General features: G+C 35.2%; 4 protein-coding genes across 4 annotated transcripts in view; all 4 read left to right on the top strand.

The window, feature by feature from the left end:
- AM11 (uncharacterized protein) overlaps positions 1–1253 on the top strand; it is a gene marked incomplete at its 3' end in the record, with an annotated part of 5630 nt that extends 4377 nt beyond the window's left edge. Inside the window, exon 4 of the mRNA XM_002670820.1 lies at positions 3–1253. Within this exon, the coding sequence (XP_002670866.1) occupies positions 3–1253 (1251 nt within the window). The remainder of the gene's footprint in view (positions 1–2) is intronic.
- Positions 1254–1670: 417 nt separating this feature from the next.
- NAEGRDRAFT_74138 (uncharacterized protein) lies at positions 1671–6878 on the top strand (the record flags this gene model as incomplete). Its single annotated transcript, XM_002670819.1, has 2 exons — positions 1671–6023; positions 6099–6878. 2 exons carry the CDS (start codon positions 1671–1673, stop codon positions 6876–6878), a joined length of 5133 nt encoding a protein of 1710 aa, XP_002670865.1.
- A 924-nt stretch (positions 6879–7802) lies between these two features.
- Positions 7803–9671, top strand: NAEGRDRAFT_74137 (uncharacterized protein; the record flags this gene model as incomplete). Its single annotated transcript, XM_002670818.1, has 1 exon — positions 7803–9671. One exon carries the CDS (start codon positions 7803–7805, stop codon positions 9669–9671), a length of 1869 nt encoding a protein of 622 aa, XP_002670864.1.
- Positions 9672–9779: 108 nt separating this feature from the next.
- Positions 9780–11594, top strand: NAEGRDRAFT_53271 (uncharacterized protein; the record flags this gene model as incomplete). Its single annotated transcript, XM_002670817.1, has 1 exon — positions 9780–11594. The coding sequence occupies one exon, from the start codon at positions 9780–9782 to the stop codon at positions 11592–11594; it is 1815 nt and encodes a 604-aa protein (XP_002670863.1).
- Positions 11595–11825: the final 231 nt, after the last annotated feature.

The following is an 11825-nucleotide window of genomic DNA, read 5'->3' as shown; positions in this document are numbered from 1 at the left end:
AGGATACACCAGCACTTGGTTTCAACGAAGCTCATGCTCCAAAGAAGCCAGATTATGAAAATGATAATTTAACCAAATCTGTACATAAGGCATTTAGATCCCTCCTCAATAATATTGGTTTCCTCTCTGGTACCAGTAGAGCTTCTTTCAGTTTGGTAAATGCCAACGGTAGATTCTACAGATCTCTTAAACAACTCGACAAGTTAACTGAAAGAGAAACCATCAAGGTTGGTCTCATCTATGTTGCCAATCAACAAGAAGCCCAAAAGGATATTTTGAAAAATGATGAAACATCAGGCTCTAGAATCTACAAGGAATTTGTTCAATCTCTTGGTTGGGATGCTGATATGAGAACTCATGGTGGTTTTATGGGAGGTTTAGATGAAAATTTGACTACTGGTAATACTGCTCCATATTACTCAAACGCAACAACTGAGGTGATTTTCCACGATGTTACAAGAATGCCAACTAAGGTCAATGACTCGCAACAAATCCAAAAGAAACGTCACGTCGGTAACGATTTTGTCCACATTGTTTGGAGCGAGCACGACAGAGATTACAAACCATGGACAATTCCTTCTCAATTTAACTTTGTTCACATCTGTGTTTATCCATATCAAAGACATAAGGAAACATATTTATTTAGGGTAAGAATTTATACAAAGCCAGAAGTTCCACTTTTCGGACCTCTCCTTGATGGAATGATTGTGGATAAGAAGAACTTGGGACCACTGGTGAGAATGACTGCCATTAATGCTAACAAGGCTGTGAGATATAAGCAAAAGCAATACAGAAAGCCATTCCCAACCAGAAGAAGCCACATTAATGAAATTATTCAAAGACACAAGGCCCAATCTACTTCTAACATTGATTTTATCAAGACCTTCTTCTTGGATCAAGATTACATGTCTGTCGAGTTCAATCCAAAGAAACCACTGGCTCCAATTGCTTCTACTAGTCCAAACACCACTGAAAGTTCCGATACAGGTTCATCAGGATCTTCAACACCAAATTCCAGAAATGTCAGAAACTCGAGAGCAAGTATTAAGAAGAGCGACATTAAACCAGAGGTATCTTCACCAACACAAAAACCGACAACAACGGCTAACACTCCACAACAGCAACAACAACAACAGGAAGAAGTGGAAGAACAAGTCGAGTATGAGTATGTTGACGAAAATGGAGAACCAATCACACTTGCTGAAGGTGAAGAGGTTGAATATATTGAAGTCGAAGAAGAAGAATACCAATAAATTGTATAGTATTTCAAAAGAAGAGGAGTTTACTTGATCCACAAAACAAGAATCCATTCCACAAAAGACATCCCTTAATGGAAGAGGAAGGCCAAAAAGAGATGAGAACAGCTGTATCGATTAACCTTCCCTAATAGTAGCTTGACACTTCACTCACAAAACTCGCTGTTGAACCACACAACTTGCGCGCCATAATACGCCACTTGTTTTCAGAACAGAAAAAAACGCCTTACCTCTCCTCCTTCCTTAAAAACCGGTTCAACTCTAACGATAATACCGATTGTTATTTTGGTTTCACCTTCACCAAGAACAACAAGAACAATACAACAACATTGTTTAATAGTGATTGCTTGGGCTTTAATTTTAAAGCCTTAGTAATAGATATTTTGATTTTCCGGTTAATATCATCAGAACAAGATGAGAAGTTCTATTGCTGGAGCCTCTTTTATTGGCTCGGATAGTTCTCAAAACTCTGAAAGCATTGTCTCAGAGTCGGCAAGTTCTCTCCAAGTCAAGGTTAGAACTGAATTTCTTTCCTTTGTATTCACTGCACAAAACACATCAAGAAGACATGGAACACGTACATTTGTCATGACCCTTACATTATACATTCTCTTGTTTTGGAGTTTTATTTGGATGCCCTTACTGAGTCCACATCACTTTAACTTTGGTGTTTGGGGATCTTGGATTTTCACAGTATTGAACTATACAACAAGTTTATCGTTGGATCTTATTCCATATGATGGAGCCATTGCTCTTGCTAGTATTTCAATGTTTTTCGTGCTTTTCGCTCTTGGAGCCTTTGCACTCACCATTAGAGCTGTGAGATCCACTTCCAAGTTTATTCCCTATGTGAAGTATGTGTTTCACATTTCCTTGTTTGCTCTCCTTATTCTCTCTGCACCAATGACCTACATCTTCACGAGCTTTGTTGATTGTGACTATGGATACAATACCAACAATTTGGTGCAACAACAAGGATCTACAAGTGTGGCTGTTGGTTCACTGCTGAGTAACTCCACGACCACTACGACATCCTATTTGAATAGATTTGATTCAGTTACATGTTTTGAAACGAGGAACATTGTCATGATGGCCCTCTCCTTAATATTCATTGTCCTCTTACAAGTTGAGGCGTTACTGACTGTAATCATGCTTCCAAATTCTCATCCCTTAAGCACAACCCCAATGATCGGAGATAGTGCCATTCTTCCTCTTTTGGGAGTTATTTGCAACATTTTGGGCATGCTTGTACACTTTTTAATACCAGCCAACTATGCATTCATTAGATCGATTGTGCATCTGGTGTGTTCCTTCATATTATTAGTCTTGCTATTCAAGATTTTCCCAATGATGAGAAGGTTTGAGAACTCAATAGTGGCTGGGGTAATAAGCGCTCGTATTGGTGCCAGTATTGGTGGTCTCGTGACAAGTTTGGCTAATCCAACCAATGATAATGTTATGGGTGTGGGGTTATCAATGATGACTCTTGCTTTGGTGGTTCTTCTTGGAATTCTAGGAGGCGTCATTGCAGAAATATACTCAAGAATCATTGTAAAAAAGCTGAGAAAGAAGTTTATTACAGCAATTCAAGATAAAAACATTGAAAGAGAGGCCCTTAATATTTATCAACAGCTTGAGGACGATGGAAACCTTTCCAAGATGGACATGTACATGAGGTTTACAATGGGAGTGGAAGTAATGCTAAAGGATGAAGAAGAAAATGCAGACTTGATGTTTATCATTTCATTCATCAGGGCTATTTCCTCTCAGAAGGGTTTCAGTGACCAAAACATTTTGAACAGCTCTGCATGCATTGCTGCCTACTTTATGGGAGAAGAATTGAACGCGTCCACGTTTGCACTTGCTCTCCTTAAAAAGGCTATCAAGCAACGACCAAATTTGTACATGAGATTTTTACTGGGTCAACGATTGAAAGAAGTTGAAACTTCTACTACTGAGGGAATAAGGGGACAAAAGAATGCAATCGATCTTAAAGCTACCTTTTCAAAGATTGAAAAATCCATGCTTGAGATTACATCTCTCCATCGCCATTTTTGGAAGGAGCAAATGCAAGAGATAGTGAACTATGAAAAGATTGAAAGCATTGCTTCTCGTAATGCCGTTCTCATTGAGGAGTGTGATAACATGTTCAACAGCTTACTATCGCTCTACTATAACGACAAGACTGTCTTGAGAATGTATGCTAACTATTTGGAGAATATCAAGTTTAATAAGGACCTTGCCAGTGAATACTTTAATGAAGCAATGACTCTTGAGGAAGATGAAGGTAACTTCCAAAAAAGAGGTGCTGCTTTCAAAGCCAAACTAGCAAGAAAGAATAGAGTACATCCAGACTCTAATTCTGTTGGAACAGCTGAGACAGTTGATAACTCTAGAAAGTTGATTCAAGCCTCCGTTAATGCTATCAATTTTACCGTAGAAAACCCTCAATCCTTTTCACAAATGAATTATGAAACAATGAGTAGTATTGAGGATAGTTTTGACAATTTCAACGGTATTGAAAATACTGTTTCTGGCGAACAAAAGAGAGAAATGGTATTTAGAAATGCGCTTTCTGTGCCAGCACCAAGAAATATTCAAATGACCATCTTTTTCTTATTTGCTGGGTTGGGATTTGCCTTTTTAATTGCTGGTATCGTAATTGCCCTCAACTTTTCAGATGTCGTTACATTGAATGTTATTAACGTGATTGATGCTTGTTCGCCAATAGCTGCATTGTCAAATATGTTGGTAACAGTTCGTGCCTATCAATCTACTGTAAATTTAATGAATTCCACGTCTTCTTCAATTCCAAAAACAATGACCAGTGAAATGTTCCTTAGCCCTAAATTGCTGAAACAGAACATTGTAAAATTGAGACAAATCTTGGTTAATTTACAACAAAAGGCCTATGATGCCAAATTCAATCCATCAGTTTACTCACATTACCATGAATTTTACTATCCTTTCTATGTTCCAAAAATGCAATCAGATGCAACAATGGAAACCAAGTTTTACAACGAAACCATGGCAGAAAATGTGACCATTACTGATATTACCAATGTTCTTGTAAAGCTTTCTGATCAAATGGTTAACAGTGGAGACGACCAATTAATGAATAGTTTAAATAGTTATGGGTTTATGCTCATGTACAGAAATCAAGAAACCATCACTTATGCCTATCAAAAGTTTTGCAGAGTTTTTACAGATTCTGCAAAGGAGGATGCCCTAAGAATTAACGACACCTTTACCATATTTACATCTGTTGTTCTTGCGTTCTATGTGGTTTATGCAACAATTTACCTGCTATATAGTAGATTTGAACTCTCTACAATGAAACAGCAAATCAAACTAATTCACACCCATGTGTCAAAGAATGAAGTTGGTAAACTCTTCCATGATCTTGGTAAGAAAGTTGGTGATGAAGTTTCTATTCATATTCCCAAGACCTCCATTCTTAAACCGAAGAATATCTTTATCATTATTGGTATTTTTGTAATGATTGCTGTGTCTGTCAGTTTGGGTATTTTCCTTAAAGAAACTCTTGGAAATTCCAAGTACAGTTTTGAATCTTACATTACCATGGAAGATGGTTTTGATGCAATGGCATTCTTACAACGATTGTCTTTCAATGTTGCAGAACAATTCTATCATTCTTCCACAAATATGTTGAACAATTATGGACTAGATGAAATACCCATACTCGCAGAATCTGATATCAAAGTGCTAAGGACTAACTTTGACTATGTTGTTTTCAAATTGAGATACTTTTGGAATTTGTGTATGTATGGTTCTGCTGTTAAGGCGTACGAAACTCTAGTTGTCGGTATGTTTCCAGAAACTGATCACATGATTCGTGGGGATTTGAATTGTACAATTGAATCTGTCTCTTCAATATACAATGCCATGGTCATTCCAAAAGGATACAAACCAGACAATTACACACAATGTGATTTTGGTATTGATTATATGGTTCAGGATACTATTCTCAAATCCTCAAGAATTATCGAAGATTTGGTTGCAACAACCAAAACTTCCAACTATCAAGACTTGCTTGTTATCTTGCAAGAATTTTATGCAGTTGCTTTTTTGGCTAATACTGCATCGTTCAAGTTGATTGACTTTTCACTTATTTTTGCTGTTAAATCCTCAACTCCAATGGTAACTCAAATAACAGCTTTGGCCATTGTTGGATTTACAGTCAACCTTATTGGTTGTGTAATTATGTACTACTTTTTAAGGATACACTGGAAGAATGTCTTTTCTCTAAGGTCCTTATTCAATTATTTATCAATTGAAACATTTGAAAATAATGAACAATTGAGAAATTATGCTCTTTATCACTCTCTCAGCGATGGTGCCCTATCTCGATTATTTGTCAAGAAGAGAAATGTTGGGGGAGAAGATGCCAAAGTTAGAAATATCTTAAATGCTGCTGTTGATGGCGTCATTTTGTGTAGCCATCGTGGTGATATTGAAATTTTCAATCCAGCAGCTCAAAGAATGTTTGGAAATCAACAGGAAGATGTAATTGGTAAATTGCTGTTTACACTCCTGTGTCCACAACATCATGATGAAATTAGAAAAGCTGTAGACAGTATGAAACAAACTGTCACAGAATTTGATCCAAAGGGTGAATCCTTTGACGTGGAATGTATTAGAAAGAATCAAACTACATTCCCAGCCAAAATGAATATTTTTGTAACTCTCTTTGAGAAGAAACCAATTATCACATGCTTTATTAAGGATATTACATCAGAAAAGAAGGTTTGTTTTCTTTTTATTAGTTTTTTTACATGTTCTATTCTATAATAATCATCTTAAAACCTTACAATAATATAGCATAATGCTCTCCTTGCTGAGGAGAAGAAAAACTCTGAAACTTTATTATTGAACATTCTACCAGGAGCAGTGGCAGCAAAACTTAAAAATGGCACATCATTGATTGCCGAGAAATTTGCTGATATCACTTGCTTTTTCTCAGATATGGTTGGATTTACTAGTTTATCTTCAAAATTAGCTCCTAATGAATTGGTTCAAATGTTGAATCAAATTGTTATGGGCTTTGACGATTTGACAGATCGTTATCATTTGGAAAAGATCAAGACAATTGGTGATGCTTACTTTGCAGCAGGTGGTTTGCATGATTTGAATGCTCAATCAGACCATCCTGAAAGAGTCTTAAAGTTTGCCATTGATACCTTTGGAGTGATTCGTTCTTTCAATTCCAACTTTAGAAAGGGAAGATTTGAAGAACAAGTTAACATTAGAATTGGTATCAACACTGGACCAGTTGTAGCAGGTGTCATTGGACGTAAGAAGTTTGCCTATGATTTATGGGGTGATTCAATCAATACAGCCTCTCGAATGGAATCAAATTCCAAGCCAGGAAGAATTCAAGTTTCTCGGTCTACCTATGAGAGAGTATATGACTTGGGCTTTTCATTCGAAGAGAGAATGATTGAAGTTAAGGGCAAGGGAATGACACAAACTTACCTCCTCTCTGCAAAGCATCACGAATCTGCTGTCTTGACCAGTGAAGAATTGAATGCAAATGCTGATAATTTCATTGGTGAAGATGTATCTAGTGAAATTCAACCAGAAGATGAAACTTTACATTAAATAAACTTGAGCGTAATGAACGTTAGGCTTTAAAGAATGAAATTATTGTTGGCTGTGCTGGGAAGGAATTTGAAATGCAGTCGGAGCACTTGATGTTGTGAAGTAACAAGATGGAGCATTACTTGATGAATTTGTGCAGATAAATAGTATCATCACAGTAATTTAAAGCAAAGCATAAATATTCCCCAGTCTCTGGACAACACTTCGTCGTTGCAGCTGTTCGGTTACTAAATTTTGATAAATTGGCTCATCGTCATGCTGTAAAATTATCGATTAGTTTTCTGTACAATAGCTGGACAATTACGTTTCGAAACTTTGTACTTTTATTGAAAATTCTCTCGGAACAAAATTGGTTGCACAAAGGTGCAAGTCTTCTTACGAAAGAGCAAAACAATTCAAGTTAATTTACTTGGCACGTTGCTTCATCTGTAATAATAATATTAAAATAACAGTTTAAGAAACCACACCATACTATGAATATTCACTTACCTTCCTTCTCTTTTTCTTAAGTCTACGCATACGCTTCTTCTTCCACTTTTCTCTCATGGTTATTGTATTTTTTTTGCAGATGAAAACTCCAATATTCAACAGCGTCAATCAATTTAAGCTTATTTTCTCGCGAAAGTGAAGTTGCGCGCCATAAAAAAATTGTAAACTCGACGCAACGTGTTGTTTTTTAAGCCTTAAAGTGAAGCCAAGTCGATACAACACAAAGAGGTGTCGAGTGTTTTTTGCTGGACGACTTTTTTGGGCAAATTATTAAACGGAATTTACAATAAATTAAAGAGGCGACACAACAACATCTTTTTCAACAATTTGTAAGGATGATGGTTCCCATGAAAGAGTGTGTGCATTCCGATGCTCAGAAAAATTGATGAAAATATATTATTGATGATGAAGAATTAATTGTAAATTATTTAAAAAATGAAATCACACAATGATGAGGAAATGAATGATGGTCAATACGAGTATGAACCAAAATTAAAAAAGAAGAAGATTGAAGATCATCTAAATAATGATGACGATCGCACCCGATTGGTGTTTCTTGATGGAATTGAGAAACATTATATGAATTCATTGCTTTGTAAGAAACTTTGCAATCCATCCACGATGACTTGTTTGGAGGGGGCTAAACTTGTTGTTCGTAGAACATTTGAAATATCGGATGGAATATCATGCATTCAAATACATCAAAAAAAGCAATGGTTGCTTGTTGTTACTTGTTTAAAAGATGATTCTGATCATATTGGTTTTAAAATTATCAGTTTGGAGAGTGGAGTAACATTGCACAGTTTTAGATTAGAAATTGATAATGATGTTTATGGAATGTGTATTGTGGAGAGTGAGCATGGGGATAATGATATTGTCTTCTTGTATAGCCATAGAGAAGTACTAAAAATCAAACTTGATACAGAGAGGGATTTACCAATTTTGAACCATAGATCATTCTTACAGTTTGGTGATATTACAGATTTGAAATTTATTGAATCTAGGAATGAGTTATTTGTGGGTTTTACAAACCAATTATTAGTATTTGACGGTGAATTTTTCGTGAAGACGAAGTTTGCAAGTGAAAGTGAATTGTATCGAACATACTACACTCATTATAATCCAATTCATGATCAATTATTCGTATTTTCTAATAATTACCCGGAACATGTGTTAAGGAAATACTATGGACCAAACTTTTCAGAAAGTGAAATGGTAATGTACGTTGACCTGGATGATAGTATTGGGCTTGCGGAATTACTGTTCGAAATGGAGCTTGATAAGTTTTACGTAATGAGAGTAGAAGACGACTTGTTTCTTATCGAAAAATCAAACCATTTACTTCTCCAAAAAATTGAGACTGATTTGCTGATAGAAAACTATTCTTACGATAGAGCTTCAAAAACAATATTTGGATATACTAGGGAGAGGAAAGTCTATCAATTAGAATTACAATTAGACACTTACTCTATTGATAAACCTTTGGAAGAGGATGTTTGTTTAAAATTGGAAAAACTTGGATTAAATTTACCTCGAGTAATTGTTAAGGAAAGCAATACACCAAATGCAGTGAGCTTTTTGAAACAAATGAGGTCGGAACCAAAGCCGTTCGCTGAACTTCAATTTGAAGGGGTTGCGAACCAATCACTAATTTCTGAGTATTATGAAATAATTGAAAACAAGCCTGTTAGACTTGACAAGGTTAGAGGTGTACATTATGATTTCTCTTTTAGTTTTAAAACAATTGTACAGGAAGATTTAAAGGGCCTTTTTCCAACCAAATTTCCAAACGACGAAGTGTTTCTTATTGGTGGTCACTCAGTTCGGTGCGATAAGTATTGTATAGGAGTATTACTATCAGATTTGCATCAAAATGGACAGTATTTAACAGATTTTCCAATCTTAGTTATTCGAGAAAAGAATATATTTAAATGTAAATTATCAGATTTCCTTGGCACTCTAAAACCATGCATTAGTGTGAAACTTAAAAGGGATGACGATACCAAAGAGTTCAAGTTCAAGTTGCAAGAAGTGTACGAAGCTTTAAAGAATAATTCATTAATTTCTCAAATTTCTTTAGAGCTCAACCCTACCATATTATTAAAATCTTACAGAAATGTAGCAACTAAACCTCAGTTTAGTACTTTGCTCCAGGTTAATCAAGAACTCAAGGAACATATTGTAACAATCAACAAGACGGAATATTTATTGGTAGATTTATTAGTCATGGCACAAGCTAGTGGAAAAAGAGAATTGATACAATTCCAAACTGAAACTTTTTATGACTCTGAGAATGATGAATAGTTCAATTTATTATTTAACAGTAATTGGTAAAGCTTGTTTAAATGGTCCATCAATCAAACATTAACATCCATTAATTACCTAAATGGAATGGAAATATTTTACAAAAAAATGAAATCAAGGCTTCTTGAAGAAACTATCAGCGAACACGAACCAAAATTAAAAAAGAAGAAAATTGAAAGCCTTCATGATGAAGAGAATGATGACTCTGAAAATCTCACAAGATTGGTATTTCTTGATGGAGTGGAGAATCATTATACGAATTCAATGCTTCGGGAGAAACTCCACACTCCAACAATAACTTGTTTGGAAGAGACTAGTCTCATCACTCTTAAAACCTTTAAATTATCGGAAGAAGACTATGGCATACCATCCATAACAATACATCCCACCAAAAGGTGGCTACTTGCCGCCAACAACAAGGCTTCAATTCTTATTGTTTGTTTAGAGAGTGGAAATGTTCTATATGATATTAATCATTTCCATGGAAATGTGATAGCAATGCACATTGTAGAAAATGGTGATGGGAAAGAAATCTTGTATACTATTTCGCAAGATTATTGTTTGATGAAAATTCTACTTGATCCAGATCAGAAGTTCCCAATTATGAAAGAAGTAGAACCAGTAATGGATGCAGATAGCTTTACTTGTGCAAATTTGGAATTTATTGGACCTAGAAATGAGTTAATGGTTGTGAACTTTGGAAAAATTCTAGTATTTGATGGAGATAGCTTGGTGTTCAAGTATACATTTATTGATGATGACGCACAATATGTTGTTCGTTATTATCCCCATTCTGATTATTTGTTAGTGTTTGGTAATGGCCATAGTTCGGAGCATTATGTGAGAAAATATTATGGTCCAACCTTTGCAAAGAGTGAAATATTATTTTCTGTAGAACAAGATGATCGTATTGGGATGGTGGAATTAATGTTTGAAATGGAGCTTGATAAGTTTCATGTCCTTAGATATGAGGACGGTCTGTATCTAATTGACAAATCCAGTCACATGGTTATCAAAAAAATTGGAGATGATGTACTGATGGAGGCTTACGCATACGATAGAGTTTCTAAAACCATATTTTCATGTGGTAAGGAGCAAGTGTATCAATTAGAATTGAAATTAGACACTTACTCTATAGATAAACCTTTGGGTGAGGAAATATGTTTGCAATTGGAAAGACTTGGAGCAAAGTTACCCCAAGTGATTGTGAGGGAAAATAATGTGCCAAACGTTGTGAGCTTTCTAGCAAATATGAACTTTGGATTTAAACAACTTGTAGAATTTAAGGGGTTTAAGGATGTTTCAGTAATTTCCGAGTTTGTGGATTGTGACCTTAAGCAAGTAGTTGACGAGCTAAAATCTATAGATTTTACTATTGCATTGCAAAATATCAAACCAGATTTAGAGTATTTATCCGATTATTTGCCAATTGATCAAGTTCACATTATTGGTGCAAACTCAATTAGTCCCGATGATTACCATTTAGCAGTATTGCAATCAGATTTGCAACAAAACGGAAAGAATTTGACAGATTTCCCAGTGTATCTTTGTGTACCACAAGAGTTCACTGTCAAATGTAAATTATCAGATTTTCTGGACACTTTAAAACCATGCGTTAGTGTGGGTCTTGAAAATGATTATTATACAAAAGAGATCAAATTTAACTTGCAAGAAATGTACAAATCTTTAAATAATAATTCATTAATTGATCCACAAACTCTTGAGCTCGATTCTGGAAAGTTATTGGACGTTTATAGAAATATTACATTGTCACCTAATTTTGGAGACTTGCTAAAGGTTTTGAAAAAGTTCAGGAAGAATGTGGTGATCTTTAATAATAAGGAATATTTATTAATGGATTTATTGGCATTGGCTATCGAAAAAGAAGTATTTAGTTTCCACAATGACATTTACGAGGATTAGGAAGAATTTATTAGTGCATACTATGGAGTGATTATATTCGATTCAATTAGGCAAGTTTAGTGATCAATGTTGTGTGATTAGTTCATCCCAATATTTCCATGTTTCCATAACGGAACATCCTGCCATGTTAGTTTCTCATTCAATTTAAAACGAAGGCTTGTTTGTGATTCGTATTGTGAAACTGAAAGAGGCAGAAATAAAGGCTAGTTTCGAATACAAAAAAAATGAAAA

This window comes from Naegleria gruberi (genome assembly GCF_000004985.1).
Source record: "Naegleria gruberi genomic scaffold NAEGRscaffold_67, whole genome shotgun sequence".
Taxonomy (NCBI): Eukaryota; Heterolobosea; class Eutetramitea; order Acrasida; family Naegleriidae; genus Naegleria; species Naegleria gruberi.
The sequence above is the reverse complement of the archived record's forward strand: the minus strand, read 5'-3'. Positions and strand labels throughout refer to the sequence as shown.